Here is a 19,987-nt window from a genome sequence, read left to right on the forward strand (position 1 = left end):
TATTATTGAGTGATATTTTGTGGTGTTTAGTACAATATAGGACAGCTGGTTAGAATGTTAGTGACCATAATATGACGTTGGTTATGGGCAGAAGTGTGCTGTAGTACATTCCTGGCTCTTGACTCAAATGCCTAACAAGAGGTATATTTGAGAACTTTATATCATTGTAAAAATTTCTTACTCACTGGGAAGATTTACTTAGATGGTGAAAAGAAATTGTGGTGTTTTCATTGAGGCAACCAACATGAAATTATGGATGCTGGTTTTTTTTTTTTTAATATTTTCAAGACTTGGTATTTTCAAAGTTACTTATAAGAATAATTTTAGGAGTGTTTCAGTTATTGAACTGTTTAATATTCATAAGAACGGATTTTATATAGCAAGGAATAATTGGTATGTGGTAAGCTTCATGAGGGCAGAGACTTACTCTTTGCACATTACAGTACTTCCTTGATCTGGTCTCTGCTCAGTAAATATTTGTTAAATCCATGAAAAGTGTCCTTCCTTTTAAAATTAAATAATTTTTGTGTTGAACTTTATGCAACAATCTAAACAAATATACATTTGCATCTATTGGTACTTAAAAATTAATTTCTACATACAATATGTCCATAACAGTTTATTACAAAGTAGTTTACACATGAGCTGATCCTTAATGAGTATTTGTGAAATAGTGCTTCCTGTTGCTCCTTATATTCATTCATCTTTGTATTAGGGCATTGTTTTTCTTTTCACAGCAAATAATCAATATATAAATATTTAATTAGTATCTACTGTGTATCAAGCATTAGGGATACAAGTAAAAATAATAAAATATTTCCATTTTCAGGGAACTAACTTTCTAGTAATAGCATCTATAAGTGCTTTCAGGTTAGCAAAGCACTTTGAGTACATTATATCTTTTGATCTTCACAAAAGTCCTGTGAGATAAGGACTCTCCATTTTATAGATAAACAAGTTGAAGCTCAGGTCAAATGACTTCTCTGTGGTCACAAAGCTATTAAGGATTATTGGGTCAAAGGGTATGCTTTTTTTTTTTTTTTTGGTGATTCTTGTATTGCCAGATTGCCCTCCTAAGAGGTTCTTCCAGTCTGCAATTCTGTCAACAATGAATGAGTGTACTCCACTCTGCCAGCTTGTTTTATTATATTTTTTCTAATTTGATGCTTATAAAAGTAGCAATAAATCAGTAATATTTGTTATCAACCTACTGTGTGTCGAGAGTTAGTGATACAAATGCAAAAGTAAGACAGACCTACCTTCCTTCTGGAGGGGTAGAGAGAGATAATTACTTAGTTTAAACAGTCACAGGGATAATGAGTAGATGAAGAGCAGTAGATTATTACACTCTTAAGTAGGAGCAACAATATTGATTTGATTATTTTTTGTGATCATGAGATGGGGCAAGGATTAGAGGGATGGCTAGTAAATGGGACGAGACAGATATGCCACTCAATTAAGCCCTGTTCTACCTAGGCAGTAATGATAATGATGACAATAACTAGCATTTATATAGCACCTACACTGTTCTAAGTACTTTGCAAATATTATTTAATTTGAGCCTCACAACAGTCCTTTGCTATTATTATCCCCATTTTACAGTAGAGAAAATGAGGTGGATATAAGTTAAGTCATTTGCTCAGGGTCACATAGCTAGTAAGTATCTGAGGTTGCACTTGAATTCAGGCCCACGTGGCTCCAGACCCAGTACTCTATTTACTCTGCCATCTAGCTGCAGAGTACTGTATTGAAATTTAGCAGTTTTAATTTAAGTTTAAAACTTTTAACAAGTACTTATGGGGTGAAGAGGGGAAAAGAGTAGTTCAGAATTGTTTTACATTTAATTTTTTCTGATTATTGGTGAAATTGTTGAGATGTTTATGTTCATATTTTTTGACCATCTAATGGGGACTGGGTGAATAGTCTTTATAAATGTGTATGTTAAGATTTTACCTATTATATTTGGTGTAAATTTTCCTCCAGCTTATTATTTTTTAATTATATTGTTTTGCTTTCTAGAACTTTACATTTTTTGTAATAAAAGATAAATTCTTCCATTTCTTTAATAATTGATATGTCTTCAGTTGAAATAAATGTTATCACTTCCTTTTTTTCCAATATCTTATAATTTATTTTCTTGCACTTTGGTCTACCATGCAGCTGGAATTTATTATGGCGTATATTGTTCTTTTATTTTTAAACTAATATTTTAAAATATTCCTAAAATGAATACGAATAGTAATCATCCTTGAGTGCATATGGAATGAACTGTACAATTATTAAATATAATTTAGTGACTAGTCAGTCAATAAACATTTATTAAGCACCTATTTTGTCAGGCACTGTGTTAAACTCTGGAGATACAAAAAGAGGCAAAAGACAGTTCCAACTCACAATGTAATGGGAAAGGCAACAAGCTGCAAATATGTAGAAACAGCTACATATAGAATAAATAGGAAGTAAATAAGGGAGGGAAGATAGTAAAATTAAGAGATGCTGGGAAAGGCTTCCTCTAGAGAACATGGGATTTTAGTTGGAACTAGAGCCTTAGAATCAATATATATGTAATATATGTGCATATATATTCAATAATTTGTAGTTAGAGAAAGGATTTTCTCTTAAGAGTACTTAATGCATTATCAATTATTTAACTTTTTCTTTTTTGACGGACTTGGGTCTACCCTCTCTTTTTTCTGCTAAATGAAGCTGAAACCTGCCGATCTCATGGGAGTATTATAAAAGATTAATTAATATCTAAAATTAGTCTTCTTAAACTATAACCTAAAGAGTTAGGTCTGGTCCCTGTTCCTGCTTCCTTTCGTATGAAGTCAGGGTAAAACCTACCTATTATCTATGTTATAGCAGTGTTATAAGGACTGATGAAATTATATGTAAGATTAGTGTTACCTGAAACTGTGAGCTGGAGAGTTAATTAGAGCTGGGCTCTTCTACCATTTCTGGTAAAAAAGAGATAATAACTACCCAAGACTTACCTCACAGAAATGTTATGAAAATTGATGAAATATCTGCAGTGTTTTCTAAACTGGTCTACCTGAGATTTTTAATGTTTTTTTTTTCCCATGCCCTGCTCACTATCTCCCTGCCTTTTTGGTTAGAAGATTTTGGTGTAGGAAATATTGGTTATTTATAATAAGCAAATGAGAAAAATCAGCTTGGACAAAATAAATTATATCGACTTCTACAATAAAGCTTACACTTTTTTACTTAAAAAAACTTTTAACAAGCAACATTGTTTTGCTTTTGCTGCAGTTACTTGTTTTATGGAATTTGGCATAGAGTTCTCAAAGTTTTGAGATGCATCTTTTCATGCTTTATTATGAAACCACACTTTCACATTGGATATAAAGCACAACTTTGACAAACATTCCATCTTTCCAAGTTTATCCTTGATTATAGCCGTATAGATTTTGAATGGTGTTTAAATCAGACATATTCCCTGTTTTATTTCCATCTTCTGGTTAAAATTATTAACTTTTTGTGATACATGACATGATGTAAAGTCATGTTGCAATAGTCCTGCTCTATTTGAGAATTTCTGTTATTCTCAATTCTATGTATTATTATATTTACCAGAACTCTTCATTATGTTGAGGAGGCCAAGACTTTCAGGTATACTGGAATTTTTGAAGTCCACTAAAACTTTTTTTTTTGAGTGAATATTTTATATTCTGATTAAGATACGCAAGTCTTAAAGGCTTACCTGTACTTCTCATAATGTTTTTGACATAAAATTGAATAAGAAAGTCTCATTGGTAAAGAACAACAACAAAACAATTTTTAGTACTCCAGGCTTTATATTGTCATGTTCATAATAAGCTTTTTTTTAAAACAACATTAGTTAGCAGGTGGTGTTTTGTTTTTTTTTTTTAAACTGTTTTTCTAATTTCGGGAAGCCTATACCATACTCTAAAGGAATCAGTAACAATTCCTTTAGCTATCAGCTTCCTCTGAAAGTCTTTGGTTTTTTGTGTGTATTAATAGGCTATTTTGTGTGGACAGTTTATTGATTCTTGACGTTTTTCTTCATTTTTGACTTTACTTTGCACTTTGGTGCTATTGATACTGTTTCGCTGTCAGTTTTAATGGGTCTTAACACCTAATTTCTCTTCAGCAACCGCTGTCACATTATTTCTCAATAAGTGTGCTCTTGCATGTTTCCTTGTAGCAATTATCCATTCTTTAAAACTACATAGTTAAAAATGCAACCAAGGAGACCAGTGAAACCCTAATTAAAGACTGTCCACCAAAGTGACTTTCCTAAATTACAGGTCTGACATTGTCACTTCCTACTTCAGTAAGCTCCAGTGGATCCCTATCATATCTAAGATCAAATACAAAATCTACTGGTGCTGTGTTTTTGTGTGTGTTTGTCCTTCGTTGCCGAAGAAGACCATGCCGTCAGAAAAATAATGACATGACTTGTACTTGACTTTGTTTTGAGTGAGAGAGGGCTGTGTAGGTCACCAGCCTCACTTCTTCAGAGCCATTTGAATCCAGTGACCAGATATTCATCAGGATGACTGGAGATGACCCAGGATGAAGCAATTGGGGTTAAGTGACATGCCCAAAGTCACACAGCTAGTGAGTGTCAAGTGTCTGAGGTGAGATTTGAACTCAGGTCCTCCTGACTCCTGCACTGGTGCTCTATCTACTGCACCACCTCACTGCCCCACTGGTACTGTGTAGTGACACTCTGGATAATAAGAAAGTACTTTGAAGATATCAGGAATTATTGATATCAAATGATGGTATTATTTATAGTACATAAGTGAATCAAGTATTCTAGAGTTGAGTCTGTAGTAAATGGAGTTTTAAAAATGTTACCAACACAAATACTAACATTGCAAAATAATGCAATTGCTGTAGGCAAGTATTTGTTCTCCAGCCCCCGTCATGTTAAGGTTGCATGTATAAACAAGAATCAGAAATTACAAAATTGGAAATTCTCCCAGCAACATCAGTTTGCTTTATTTACTTTTGTTACTTTAGCTTGACTAGCTGCATTTGAAATGGGTCCTAAAGCTTTAATTCATTTTTAATCCTATAAATAATATTGCATGTGAAATTTCAGTCTGGTAGGTTTTTAATTAAATTCACAACTTATAAACAAGGGATTAAAAAAATGGTAGAAATATGGTGCAGTGGAGCACAGGCATACCTTGGAGATATTGTGGGCTCAGTTCCAGATCAATGCAGTAAAACAAATAATATAAATTTTTTGGTTTCCCAGTGCACATAATGTTTATGCTATACTATAGTCTATTACGTGTGCAATAGTATTGTGTCTAAAAAAAGTATATACCTTAATGAAAAATATTTTATTGCTAAAAGTTAAATGTTAACCATCATCTGAGCCTTAAGGTAGTCATAATCTTTCTCCTGGTGGAGGATCTTGCCTTGATATGAATGGCTGCTGACTGATCAGGGTAGTGGTTGCTGAAGGCTGAGGTAGCTGTGGCAATTTCTTAAAATAAGACAATAATGGCGTTTTCTACATCAGTTGACTCTTCCTTTCATGAAAGATTGAATAGCATTTTACCCAAAGTAGAACTTCTTTCGAAATGGGTGTCAATTTTGATTGTAATCAATTGGGATCAAAAATCAGTCCTCTCAAACTTTGCTGCTGCTTTATCAACTAAGTTTATGTAATACTCTTCAATATTGTTGTGTCTCTGACAGTAGGGAAGGCCCAAGAAATGAAAGAAAGACTGGGAATGGCCATTCAGTGGAGCACTCAGAACACATTTATTGATTAAGTTTACAGTCTTAATGGGCATGACTTAAGCCATGGCTTAATGGGCATGGTTTTCACTCCAAAATAATTGTAATATTAGCATCAAAGATCACTGATCATAGATGACCATAACAGATATAATAATAATAATGAAAAAATTTGAAATATTGCAAGAATTACCAACATGTTACTCAGAAACAGGGTGTAAGCATATACTGTTGGAAAAATGGTGCCAATAGACTTACTCAGGGCAGGATTGCCACAAACCTTCAGTTTATTTAAAAAAAACAACACATTGTGAGGAACAATAAAGCAAAGCACAATAAAATTGGAGATGCCTGTATTTGGCATATTTTATATCTGTCAAACATTTATTACATACTTATTATGTGCTAGGCACTAGGCTTACAAAGAAAAAATAGTCTCTGTACTCAAGGAATTTATATTCTGAAGAAAATGTATGAACATAAGTAGATATATAATTTCTATAAAGTAAATACAGGATAATGGCCACTAGGAACTGGTAGCACCAAGAAAGACTTCTTGTAGGAGGTAGCCTGACCTAAGCTAAACTTTGGAGTAAGTTAGATATGTTAAGGTGCAAAGATGAAGAATGAGCGAGAGAAGGAATGTCATGTATGAAGGATAGCAAATAGGTCAGTTTAGTTGGATTGTGTAGTATATGTGAAGGGAAGTAATACATAAATGCTTGGGAAGGTAGGCTGGAGCCAGATTGTGAAGGGTTTTAAATGCCAAAACAGGAGTTCCTGTCTTTATGCTAGCAGCAATAGGGAACCTGTAGGGCCCTTTAAGAAGGGGATTGACATGATCTGACTTCCACTTTGGCAACTGTGTGGAATATGGATCAAATAAGGTAAATACTGGTGAGAAAGTAACCAATTAAGAGGTCATTTTAATTGTCTAGGTAAGAGGATCTGAACCATAGTGGTACTCACACATGTTAGTGGGGAAAAGACAGATGTGAGAGATGTTGGGGTGGTGTGTTTGTCCTGCGTTGCTGAAGAAGACCATGCCATCAGAAAAATAATGGCATAACTTGCACTTGACTTTGTTTTGAGTGAGGGAGGGCTGTGTAGGTCACCAGCCTCACTTCTCCAGAGCCATCTGAATCCAGTGACCAGATATTCATCAGGATGACTGGAGATGACCCAGGATGAGGCAATTGGGGTTAAGTGACTTGCCCAAGGTCACACAGCTAGTGAGTGTCAAGTGTCTGAGGTGAGAATTGAACTCAGGTCCTCCAGACTCCTGCACTAGTGCTCTATCCACTGCACCACCTACCTGCCCCTGTTGTGGTGGTAGAATTGACGAATTTGGTGATTGATTGGAAATTGGGGGTAAGGTAGATTGAAGAGTTGAGAATAACCCTAAAGACTAGGAAGCTAGTGGTATTCTTGGCAGAATTGGGGAAGTTAGAAAAGAGGGTGGTAGATTTGGGGAAAACATACGGAATTCTGTTTTGAACTATTGAGTTTGAGATGCCTATGGGACATCTAGTAGGAAATGTCTAATGGGAAGTTAGTGTTGTGGAACCGCAATTTAGGAGATTGTATTTGTCCTTCATTGCCAAAGAAGACCATTCCATCAGAGAAATGATGACATGACTTGCACTTGACTTTGTTTTGAGTGAGGGAGGGCTATGCAGGTCACCAGACTCACTTCTCCTCCAGAGCCATCTGAATCCAGGATGCACTGGGAGACCTTGGGCCAAGATCTTTGTAGGTACTCATTTAGGGTGAGGTAATGCCCATTCTTTGAATAGGCCTGTTTAAGAAGTAGCCTTTAACTAGGCCAAGAAAAAAAAAGACATCAGGCTGGGAGGGAAACAACAACAGTTACTATTGATAATCACTCTAAAACTAGGAAGGTCCAGAAGAGCCCTTAGGCAGGGGCCCACGGTGTCCCAGCTTCAGAATGCAATAGGTTTAATGTTTTGGAAAAGGACTGGAAAGGACAGGACAGGGAAGGGAAGGAAAGGGAAACTAGCCAATAAAACCCAAGTCAACTGGGCATCTTTTGGCCGTCCAAATTTACCTTCCTTTGGGGAGAAGGAAGGGGAGAGGGAGGCAGACAGGAGAGGAAGAGCTGAGTTACCCTGCATCTACTCACAGGATTGTGTTCGTCCTGTCCTTTGTTACTGAAGAAGACGAAGCCCATCAGAGAAATGATGACATGACTTGTACTTGACTTAATTTTGAGTGAGTGCAAGGTCACCAGCCTCACTTCTCCTCCAGAGCCCCATATTTCTTATATGAAGCCAATGAAATGTGATATGGTTCTCAGGGTCAATATATCTTGTGAGGCTTATATGTATCAAACAAGTATAGATACCATTATGTGTGCTTTCAAGCATATTTTGGGATAAAGGATAACAGTGTAGACAGGAAGTTTCTCTCTAAGTTTTGATAATGATGCAAAAAGAAGTCTTGAGGTGTTAAAATGCCTCTATTTTAGTGTTTTGTTGTCAACTTGTCCACAACCTGAGTGGAGACATATTTTTCTGCTTTCTGAAAGAGATTATGTGAATTGGAGGCAAAACAATGACTCAACTGTAAAGTTCTCAAAACAAAACTACTTTGCCCAAGAATAAGAGGTTTAAATATTCTGGTGAACTTAGGTAGCTTGCTATTTACTGGAAATAATTGGAGAATCCTTTTGTAAAGTAGGATCATTAGTTTATCCTTATTTATCTGCTTTTATAAGTTGAGATCTTTTCATGTGTTTTTAAACTGTAGTATACGAAGTGCACACATGTTTTTGACTTGCAGCGTGTGTGTAAATATAAAACCTTTGTTGAAAAGCTTCACAATTACCTTCAAATTAGGTAAAGGGCCTTGAAGTTATTGTGATTTCCTTGTAGGAAAACATTTGTGTGGTCAGACTAAGTGAAAGACTAAAATAATGATGAACAGAGCCTACAAAAAGGGACCTTAATACAGGATTAAGACTTTTTACAAGTACTCTTAGGTTCATTCCTAATAAATTCAGTAAAAATGACAAAGCAGCTTAGTAAAGTTCCTTTGGGAAACTCACCATTTGTATAGACACTAATGCCTGCCTGGAAATAGTTTTTAAAATTAAGTTTATCATTATTGAGGGTTTTTTTTTTAATTATAGAAGAAGCATACAAAAAAAACCCCCCAAAAAACTTGTAACTAACTACCAGAAAGCTATTTCAGTAGTCTGGGGATGAGGTAATGAGGACCTGTACCTGAGTGGTGGTAATGTTAGGGGAGAAAAGTGGAGAGATGTTGCAAAGGTGAAATCAATAGGCCTTGACAACAGTTTGGATATGGGGTGGTGAGAGATAATGAAGAGTGACACCTAGGTTGCAAGCATTAGGGATTGAGAGAGATGGTGTTGACCTTGACAGTAATAGGGAAGATAAGAGGGTTTAGGAGAAAAGATGAATTCTGTTTTTGTATGTTGTGTTTAAGATGTCTATTGGATACTCAGTTTGAGTTGTTTGAAAGGCAGGTGGAAGTAGATTAGATGTCAGCAGAGAGTTTGGGGTGGGATAGGTAGTTTTGAGAATCATCAGTACAGAGCTAGTAGTTAAGTCCATGGGAGCTGATGAGATTACCAAGTGTGGTGGTACAGAGGGAGAAGAGAAGAGGGTCAGGACAGAACCTTGGGGGATACCTGTAGTTGGAGGATTTGATCTGAATAAAGATCCAGCAAAAGAGGCAGAACAATTGTATAGGTAGGAGAACTAGGACAGAGTGATGTAGAGAATATTTAAAGAGAAGAGAGTATCAAGGGGGAGAGAGTGATCAAGAGTGTCAAAGGCTATAGAGAGGTCAAGAAGAATAAGAATAGAGAAAAGGCCATTGAATTTGTCAACTAAGAGATTATCAGTAACTTTGGAGAGAGCAGTTTTGGTGAAATAATAAGATCAGAAGTTAGATTGTAGGGGGTTATGAGGGTGAGGAGAGAAAGTGGAGATACTTCTTGTTGATGTCTTTTCAAGGAGTTTAGCTGCAAAGGGCAGACAAGATATAGAGTGATAATTTGAACGGCTGGAAGGATCAAATGAGAGTGTTTTGAGGATGGGGGAGACCTGGTCATGTTTTTAGGCCATATGGAAGGGTCATTAAATAGGAAGAGCCTGAAAATAAATGTTGGAGGAGATGGAATGGAATGAGATCATTTGAGCAAGTAGAGGAGTTAGCCTTGGTAAAGAGTAAGGCAACCCTATCATGTGAGGCAGGGGTGAAGAAGAAGATAGTGGCAGAAGGCATCTGAGTTAGATAAAATGAAGAAAAAGAACAAGAGGGAGCTCATAGTGAATGGCCTCAAATTTTTTTTCCTATAAAATATGAAGTGAAGTTCTCATCTGAGAGGGTGGGAGGGAGAGGGGACTATGGGAGATTTGAGGAGGGATGAAAAGGTTTAGAAGAGCCACTGTGGAGAATGGGATGGTGGATTGTTAAGGGAGTTATAATAGCATTGCCTAGCAGCAATGGCCTAGTTGAGGTTGCATAACACAAATTTGTAATGGACCCAGTTAGAATGGTTGTATGACTTTCTCTATTTTCATTCCGCATCATTTGTGTAGGAGCTAAGGCAGTGAATGGTAGGAATGATACAAGGCTGAGGCTCTGCGGGGCACATTCAGTGAAATATTAAGGGGTCCAGGGATTCAAGAGAGGTTAGTGTAGAGTTGAATTATTTCACCAAGGGTTCAAATGGGAAAAAGGAAACTGAGTAGCAATGGAGATGACCTGGGAGAGAATTGAGGAGTTAAAGGATTGGAGGTCATGGTGTGGACAAAGAGTAGGGTTTGGCAGAGGGAGAAGTGGAGAGCAATAGATTATGATTGGATAAGATTATGATCAGATTTCAGAATTCTCAAATATGGAAGTAGTACTTTTTGTGATCAAGGTATTGAGCTTATATGTGATTGAAGTGGAATGGGGGAATAGCTCATGGGAAGTGAGCAGGTTGAGGAATTAAATGGTTAGGGTGTTTGAATGAGCATCTGTATGTATGTTGAAAGCCCTAGTATAAGGGCAGGAGTTGAGGAGGAGAGAAAAATTGTGAGTCAGATACTGAACTCATAGGAAAGAAGGGTTGTGACCTGGAGTTGTGTAGACAACAGCTGCTCCAATTTTAATTGGGAGTTAGAGATAAAATGTATGAATCTCAAATGAGAACCAAATCACTAATGGTAAGAGAAATGCAAATCAAAACATTTCTGAAGTTTTAACTCATGCCCAGTAAATTGGCAAAGATGGCAAAAGAAGAAAATTGTCAGTGTTGGAACTGTTGTAGTAGGAAAGGCAAGCATTTATACATTGTTGGTAGAGCTATGAATTGGCTTGACTGTACTAAGAAAGTGACCAAAATGTTCATACACTTTGACCTTAGGATCCCACTGGTAAAACAAAGGACAAACAACACTATACATCAAAGAGGTCAAAGATAAAAAGGGTCTCATAAACACTAAAATATACATAGCTTCACTTTTTTTGTAGTAACAAAGATTCCAGTTGGTTGGAAATGGTCAATCAAATTAGCTAGCATTCATTAAATGTTGTGCTTAATACCAGGGATACAAATAAAGTAAGAAATAATCCTTGCTCTCAAGGGGGAGAGAGCTTTAAATAACTAGGTTCATCCAAAATAGTGAGACGCAGGTACTGAGGAGGGTCATAGAGCAAGACCTCCTCCAAAAGGTGAGATTTAAATTAAATCTTTGTAAGAGCCAAAGAAAAGGAGGTGTAGAGGTGAGGGGGTCTGAGCATTGTAGACATGGAAAGGGACAGCTGCTAGTGGAAGGCATGGAAATGAGAGATGGAATGTTTTGTATGAGGAACAGCCAGCAAGCTACTGCAGCTGGATAATGTAGTATGTGGAAGAGAATAATAAGAATATTTAAAAGATAGGAAGGGACCAGATTTTCTGAAGAGCTTTCAGTGGAGTTAGAGATGTCACTGGAGTTAATATATTGAGTAGGGAAATGACATGGTTAGACTTAAATGCCTCAGAATTGATATGTAAATGTAATGGAATATTATGATGCCATAAAAATGGTGAATATGAAGAATTCAGAGAAGCATGGAAAGATTTATATGAACTGTTGTAAAGTGAAGTAAGCAGGACCAGGAAAGCAAGACATATATATAATGACTAGCACAATAAATGAGAACAAAAGAAATTGAAACTTTTAATACCTTGTAATTTTAATAACCAACCTTGTCCTCCAACAAAAGAAGAAAAAATACTTCTCCCTTTTTTTTGAACACATGAAGGAATACGTATAGAATGTTGAATATCAGATTTATTTGATGTATTGTTAATTTTGTTGAATTACTTTTTGTTATTGCTGTTGCTGCAAGGGATGGCTCTTTGGACAGGGAAATAAACAATAAACAATATGTCAGTTTAAAACTTTAAAAATCATAATAGAGGCCTTGAGTATATCAGAGCATAAGGCTAGCCAAGTTCCCAAAAGTTCATCAACAGAGTGGTTTTAGGTTGATGAATTTAGTCATATGAAGAATTTGGGTTGTAAAACTACATTGGTAGAAGTAGGAACCCATATCAATGAAATCACAGATATTTGAAACCAAAAGAACTAGTAGATATGATTGCTGATCCACTATCTGGATCTTTGGAAGATTGAAGAATGGGAGAGAGAGACTGGAGGGAGTGCAAATATTCTGCTTTCCAAAAAAAGGAAGAGAAAAGAGTCTGGAAGGAAGAGTCTTCAAACTATGGGCTAATATACTTGAATTCGCTTCTTGACAACAATTTAGAAAATGTTATTAAAGGGAGTGAATAGTGAATATCTGGAAAAGAGAATGGTGATCACACAGAGCTGGTATATAGCTTCTTTTTTTATTTTATTTTAATTATTTGTTTTCAGTTTTCTACAATCACTTCCATAAATCTTAGATTTTCTCCCTCTCCTTCCTGGCTCCATCCCCTATCCTTCCCCCCCCTTCCTCCCGTCTCCCTCCCCTAGATGGCGTGCAATCCATATTAGGTTCAATGCATACATTCTTATTAAACACATTTTCACATTAATCATGTTGCATAGAAGAATTAAAAATGAATGGGAGAAACCATAAAAAACAAAACACAACACAAGAGAAAATGGTCTGCTTCATTCTGCAATCCACTTCCGTAGTTCTTTCTCTGGATGTGGAAGGCATTTTGCCTCGAGTCTATTGGGAATTTTTTAGGTCATTGCATTACTGGGAAGGGTTAAGTCTACCAGAAAAATTTCTTGCACACTGTGGTTGTTGCTGTGTACAAAGTTCTTCTGGTTCTGCTCCTTTCACTTAGCATCAGTTCATATAAGTCCTTCCAGGCCTGTCTGAAGTCTTCCTGTTCATCATTTCTTATAACACAGTAGTATTCCATTACATTCATATACCACAACTTGTTCAGCCATTCCCTAATTGATGGGCATCCCCTTGATTTCCAGTTCTTGGCAACCACAAAGAGAGCTGCTATAAATATTTTTGTACATGTGGGACCCTTCCTATTTTTATGATCTCTTTGAGATACAGTCCCAGAAGCGATATTGCTGGGTCAAAGGCTATGCACATTTTTGTAGCCCTTTGGACATAGTTCCAAATTGCTCCCCAGAATGGTTGGATCAACTCACAGCTCCACCAACAATGAATTAGAGTTCCAGTTCTGGCACATCTTCTCCAACATTTATCATCTTCCTGTTTTGTCATGTCAGCCAGTCTGCTAGGTGTGATGTGGTATCTCAGAGTTGTTTTGATTTGCTTCTCTCTAATTAATAGCAATTTAGATAATTTTTTCATATGACTATAGATAGCTTTAATTTCTTTCTCTGACAACTGCCTGATCATATCCTTTGACCATTTATCTGTGGGGGAATGACTTATATTCTTGTACATTTGACTCAGTTCTCTATATATTTTAGAAATGAGGCCTTTATCACAGACACGAGTTGCAAAAATTCCCAATTTTCTGCTTCCCTCCTAATTTTGGTTGCATTGGGTTTGTTTGTGCAAAAATTTTTTTAATTTAATATAATCAAAATTATCTATTTTGCATTTCATAATGTTCTCTGTCTCTTGTTTGGTCAAAAATTTCACCATTCTCCGAAAATCTGGCAAATACACTATTCCTTGTTCCCCTAATTTGTTTATAGTATCAGTCTTTATGCCTAGATCATGTATCCATTTGGACTTTATTCTTATGTATGGTGTCAGGCTTTGGTCTATGCCCAGTTTCTGCCATACCATTATCCAGTTTTCCCAGCAATTTTTGTCAAGTGGGTGAGTTCTTACCCCAGAAGCTGGGGTCCTTGGGTTTATCAAACAGTAGATTGCTATTTTCATTGACTATTGTGTCTTGAGTGCCTAACTTATTCCACTGGTCTACCCCTACTGGTTTCTTAGCCAGTAGCAAGTGGTTTTGATGATTGCTGCTTTATAATACAATTTGAGATCTGGTAGGGCTAGGCAACCTTCCCTAGCATTTCTTTTCATTAGTTCGCTTGATATTCTGGACCTTTTGTTCTTCTAGATGAATTTTGATATTATCTTTTCTTGCTCTAGAAAATAATTATCTGGTAGTTTGATTGGAATGGCACTGAATAAGTAAATTAAATTAGGTAGAATTGTCATTTTTATTATATTGGCTAAGCCTACCCATGAGCAACTAATGTTTTTCCACTTACTTAGATCTGACTTTATTTGTGTGAAGTGTTTTGTAATTGTGTTCATGTAATCCCTGGGTTTGTTTTGGCGGGTAGACTCCCAGATATTTTAGTGTTTACCATAGCTTTAAATGGGATTTCTCTTTCTATCTCTTGCTGTTGGGTTTTGTTAGTAGCATATAGAAATGGAGATGGTTTATGTGGGTTTATTTTGTAACCTGCATCTTTGCCAAAGTTGTTTATTATTTCAAGTAGTTTTCTACTTGATTCTCTGGGATTCTCTTAAGTATATCATCATATCATCTGCAAAGAGTGATAACTTAGTTTCTTCTTTGCCTATTCTTATTCCTTCACTTTCTTTTTTTCTTTTATTGCTAAAGCGGGCATTTCTAGTACTATATTGAATAACAGTGGTGATAATGGACATCCTTGTTTCACCCCTGATCTTATTGGAAATGCATCTAGCTTATCCCCATTACATATAATGCTTGCTGATGGTTTTAGGTACATACTGCCTATTATTTTATGGAAGGTTCCATTTATTCCTGTGCTCTTCAGTGTTTTCAATAGGAACAGATGTTATATTTTGTCAAAAGCTTTTTGTGCATCTGTTGAGATAATTGTATGATTTCTATTAGTTTTGTTGTCGATATGATCAATAATGCTGATAGTTTTCCTAATATTGAATCAGCTCTGCCTTCCTGGTATAAATCCTACCTGATCATGATGTATTATTCTCATGATAAGTTACTGTATTCTTTTTGCTAATAGCTTATTTAAAATTTTTGTATCTATATTCATTAGAGAAATTAATCTATATTTTTCTTTCTCTGTTTTGTCTCTTCCTGGTTTAGGCATTAGAACCATATTTATATCATAAAAAGAATTTGGTAGGACTCCTTCATCAATTTTCCCAAATAGTCTATATAGTATTGGAATTAACTGTTCTTTAAATGTTTGATAGAATTCACTTGCAAATCCATTTGGCCCTGGAGATTTTTTCCTAGGGAGTTCAGTGATGATTTGTTCAATTTCTTTTTTTGTCTTTTTCTGAGGTGGGGTTATTTAAGTATTCAGCTTCCTCTTCTGTTAATCTGGGCAGTTTGTATTTTTTCAAATATTCATGCATCTTTGTATATAACTTCTGCAAGAAGTCATGTTGACCTAACCTTATTTCCCATTTTGACGGTGTTACTAGATCTAATCATCTATGCCAATTCACTTCAGTTCAACAAATAGTTATTAAATACCCGCTTTGTCACAGGCCCAGTGCTTGTAGCTCAAGACTCAAGAGACAGACAAAAGGACATAGTCCTTGCTCTCAAGGACTTTACCTTCTACCAGAGGAATTATAAAACATATAAAAGAACTTCACATATATGTAATCTACAGCCTCACTTTAGCATTTTTGACCTTATTCCTCCTTAGATTTTACACAAACTTTGTACAAAGGATAACATGAATAGATTTTGAATTTTGTCTACTTTGCTAAAAGAAAACTTGACAGTTGAAGCAAAAAGTCTTTACAACCAGTCTCTAGATAGGATTTATTATATTACCTTGCCTATTCTTTTTTTTAAGCAATCTTCCCATCCCAGAAGGAACCCTATCATTTTTTATTCTGACCTTAACAAATACCAAGTAAAATTAGTATTTCCTTATACATTGTAGAATAAAAGGTTATTGTACATGAAACTGAATTTATTATGTAGTGCTTGCTTTTCTTTTTTAAGTATATAATAAATTCATCATGAAACTTGGAAAGTTGTCTTGCTTGTCTGTGATTTCTTTTGGTCTTCCTTCTGTCCTCTTTTCCACATTTAAAAAAAGATAAAGAAAGATTCCTCGATACTTTCTTTCCTCCTTTTTCCTCTCTTCTCTTTTCCTCTTCTTTCCTTATCTTCCTTCAAACTCATCACCCACCCCATTGTGAGGAAAAGCCCCCAAAGCCTTTATAATAAATATGCAAAGTCAAATAAAACACATCCCCATATTGCCTTTTTCCAAAAATGTACATCTTATTTCACATCTTGAGTCTTTTACCTCTCTGTTAGGTGGGATAGCATCATGTTTCATCACTAGTCCTGTAGAATCTGTTGATCTGCATTGATCAGAGTTAAGTTTTTCAAGGTTGTTTTTATGATATTGGTATTGTATAACTTGTTCTACAGGTTCTGCTTATTTTATTCTGAGCTAATAAACATTTTCACTGGTTGGATTAAGCCAGGCTAATATGGCTATCTATGTGAACTTTGAGGTGTGTAGCAGAAAACATGTACTATATATAAATTATTTGATGCTATGTAGGTAGGGTATATGAGGGCAATCTTAGCCTATCTATTTTGGGAGTTCTATTCTTAGATTGCCCTCCATCAGGTATGGGGCAGCTTTAACTTGTCCAGGAATCCAGCTTTGAAACTTGAGTTGTGAGAGAATCAAATGAGTCTTCCTTTCCTGTAAGCTTTGGACATTACTAAATGAAAACACTCTATATTGAGTGCTGGGAAGTTGAGGCTTCTTTTGTAGGAAAAGGGACCCTCACTCAGCCTGCTTAATTATGTTGGATTAGGACTCTTAGCCCTATTTCTTCCTTTCACTAACTGTAGATTGTTGGAGATGTCTCTTAGCTTCCTTGAAATTCCTGATCTCTAAGGAAGTTAAACTTAATGATCTCTAGAGTCCCTATCATGCCTAAAATTCTACGATTAGGGATTCATGGTCATAAACCCCTAACTCTTAAATTTTAGGTGAACACAGCGTTCTTATCTGCTCAAGGGGCTGTTTCCCCTGAGAGATAATAGTGAGATAAAAATCTCAACTAAGCTATAACCCACTGTTTTCTCTTACAGGGTCTTGAAGTTCATTTGGGGGTTGTGGCTCACATGGCAACAGCAAATTCTACTCCTCCAGGCTCTTTAGATTTGCTTCAGCCTGGATTTTCAAAAGATATCCTAGGAACAAAACTAGAAGATAAATATCTCTGCTCTGCTTGCAAGAACATTTTGAGAAGACCATTTCAAGCTCAGTGTGGACATCGTTACTGTTCTTATTGTTTGACCAGCATCATAAGGTACTGATCATGATTTTTTGAAACTTTAAGACCCAGCATAGTGGGAATAATGTGTTGTTTGCTTGTGTAGAAGTTGTCAGTCAGCTAACGTTTAAGTAACTGTTGTGTGTTAGGCACTGTGCTAAGTGCTAGGGATACAAAGAAAGGCAAAAGACAATCCTTGTTCTCAAGAAGCTCACAGTCTTATGGGGAAGACAACATGGAAACAGCTATGTACAACAAACTCTATATTGGATAAATTGAGAATTATCAACTGGAGGGAAGACAAGCATTAAGGCAGATCAGGAAAGGCTTCCTGTGAAAGCTGAGATTGGATTTTATCCAAGAAAAGAAAGCCAGAAGGCCAAGATGAGGAAGAAGAGAACATTCCATGCATGGGGAACAACCAGGAGTCAGAAAATGATTGTCTTGTGTGAGGAATCAGTATCTGTTATACATATTGTTTTGTTATTGCTGTAGGGAATTAGGATCTGGGTGCTGAGTAAATGCTAGTTAGATAATGGGTATGGAAGACTAGGGGTTCCATTAAATCTACATGAAGATGATATTTTTTCTGAATAAACAATAAAGCATGATTTTGGCAGCTTTTATTTATTGGATATTGTACCTCGTTAGAGAATATTTGTAAGGACATGTTTTTTTTCTATTTTCATAAGCACTGGGCCTCAGAATTGCGCTGCCTGCATTCAGGAGGGAATATATGAAGAAGGCATTTCTATTTTAGAAAGTAGTTCGGTAAGTAAGAGTTCTCTAAATTGAAAATACTTTTAATTGCTGAATTGGTTTGCTTTGGTTTCAGAAGTCATACATTTTAGAAAGTTGTAAAATTATTTCTTAACATATTTAAATTTTATTAAGAGACTACTCTGTCAAGAGAGTTGGCTTAGCTGAAGTTACAGAGACAAAAGCAGAGAGTTTTTATGCTTATGCATGATGGGGGTTTTTAGTGTTCCTTCTATGCAAGTCATTTTTTGAATATGTTTACAAAGCCCTTCTAACTTAAACATTCATCTCTAACTTCTTTAACATGTTATTAGTTTGGTTTGTCTAGGACTGACAAGTGATTCTTTAATATTTATAAAGAGTCATGTAATAAAGAGAAAATTGTAACCTCAGAGGAGCTTTCTTTGTTTTTTCTAAGGCTTTTCCAGATAATGCTGCGCGAAGAGAAGTAGAAAGCCTACCAGCTATCTGTGTCAATGATGGTTGCACGTGGAAAGGCACTATAAAAGAATATGAGGTAAAGATGAGGGTTTTTTTGCTTTTTATGTAGTCTTTTCTTATGCATGTCTCAGTGGATATATGAGTGAACCGCAAAAGCATTTATTAAGTGCTTACTACATAGCAAGCACTCTACCACTACTACTATTACTAGCATTTATTTAATGTTTACTAATGCCAGGCACTGTACCAAGCGACTTACAAATATTATCTTGTTTTATCTTAACCACTCTGTGAAGTAGGTGCTATTATTACCCTCTTTTTACAGGGAAAGTAAGGTTAAGCACTCTAACCACTGAGCCACCTAGCTGCCTCCAGTTCTTGATAAGTATTCAAAATACATATATAAAATTCAAGCTAGTTCTCAACCTCAAGGAGTTTATATTTGAGTGATGTGAGATGAAGAGGAAGGGAGAACTTTTTCAGTGAAATATGAGACAAGGTTCTTTGCTGAGAAGTAAACAGAGGAAAGGGAACCAGTGCAGGTTTGAAGAAGGATGAAAAGGTTTGGAAAAGCTGCTGTAAGTTATGAGGGTGACTTAGCAGGCAGAAAAGAATTGTCTTGCCATAGTGAGGGTCCAGTTGAGATTATGTAACCTAAATTTGTAGTGGCCCCAGTTAGTAGGAGTGAAAACAGTGGATGGGGAGAGTAAGACTGAGGCTGGGCAGGGCAAGATTGGCAATAGGATAACAAGGCAGGGAACTCAAGAGGAAAGTTTAGAGTTGAACTAGTTCACTAAGGAAGGGGTTGAGATAGGGGAAGGAAGGAGACTATCGCTATCACAGGGGCATTGGCCTGGGAAGAAACCAAAGAGTTGAGTGATTGGAGATCATGGTGAGGATGAACAGGATTGGGAGTTTCAAGACAGAAAGAGAGATAGAATTACCATAGATTGTGATCAGATAAAGGAATTTCAGAGTGCATGAACATGGGAGATAGTGCATTTGTGGATGATGACAAGATCAGTAGTATGACTATCTCTGTAGCTGAGATAGAGTGGAAAATTATGTGAAATAATAACTTATGTACTATACTATAATTTGTATAATTATATGTTTTTATATATTATATATGTGATACAAATAATTATGTGAAATAATAAATAATGTGGAATTGGAGAGTTAAGGTGTCTGATGGAGTATCAGTATGTATATTGAAATCTGTTAGTATGAAGGCAGGGGTTAAGGAGGAAGGACTGTGAACCAAGCACTGAATCTCTTTAAAAAAAGAAGAGGAGTTTCCAGAAGGTCAGTAGATAATAGCTACAAGGAT

At 36.1% G+C, this 19,987-nt stretch overlaps 1 protein-coding gene across 9 annotated transcripts in view; it reads left to right on the plus strand.

Moving 5' to 3' along the window:
* The window catches only part of TRAF2 (TNF receptor associated factor 2), a 120,779-nt gene that overhangs the window by 65,080 nt on the left and 35,712 nt on the right, over window positions 1-19,987 (plus strand). For all 9 annotated transcript variants that reach the window (XR_011972272.1, XM_072633034.1, XM_072633038.1 and 6 more), the window contains 3 exons: window positions 17,273-17,493; window positions 18,150-18,228; window positions 18,635-18,733. Coding sequence is in view for 8 of the 9 variants with exons in the window: in XM_072633034.1 (XP_072489135.1) it covers window positions 17,273-17,493; window positions 18,150-18,228; window positions 18,635-18,733 (399 nt within the window). In the remaining variant the exon portion in view is untranslated. The remainder of the gene's footprint in view (window positions 1-17,272; window positions 17,494-18,149; window positions 18,229-18,634; window positions 18,734-19,987) is intronic.

This window comes from Notamacropus eugenii, chromosome 1 (assembly GCF_028372415.1).
Source record: "Notamacropus eugenii isolate mMacEug1 chromosome 1, mMacEug1.pri_v2, whole genome shotgun sequence".
NCBI classification, from domain to species: Eukaryota; Metazoa; Chordata; class Mammalia; order Diprotodontia; family Macropodidae; genus Notamacropus; species Notamacropus eugenii.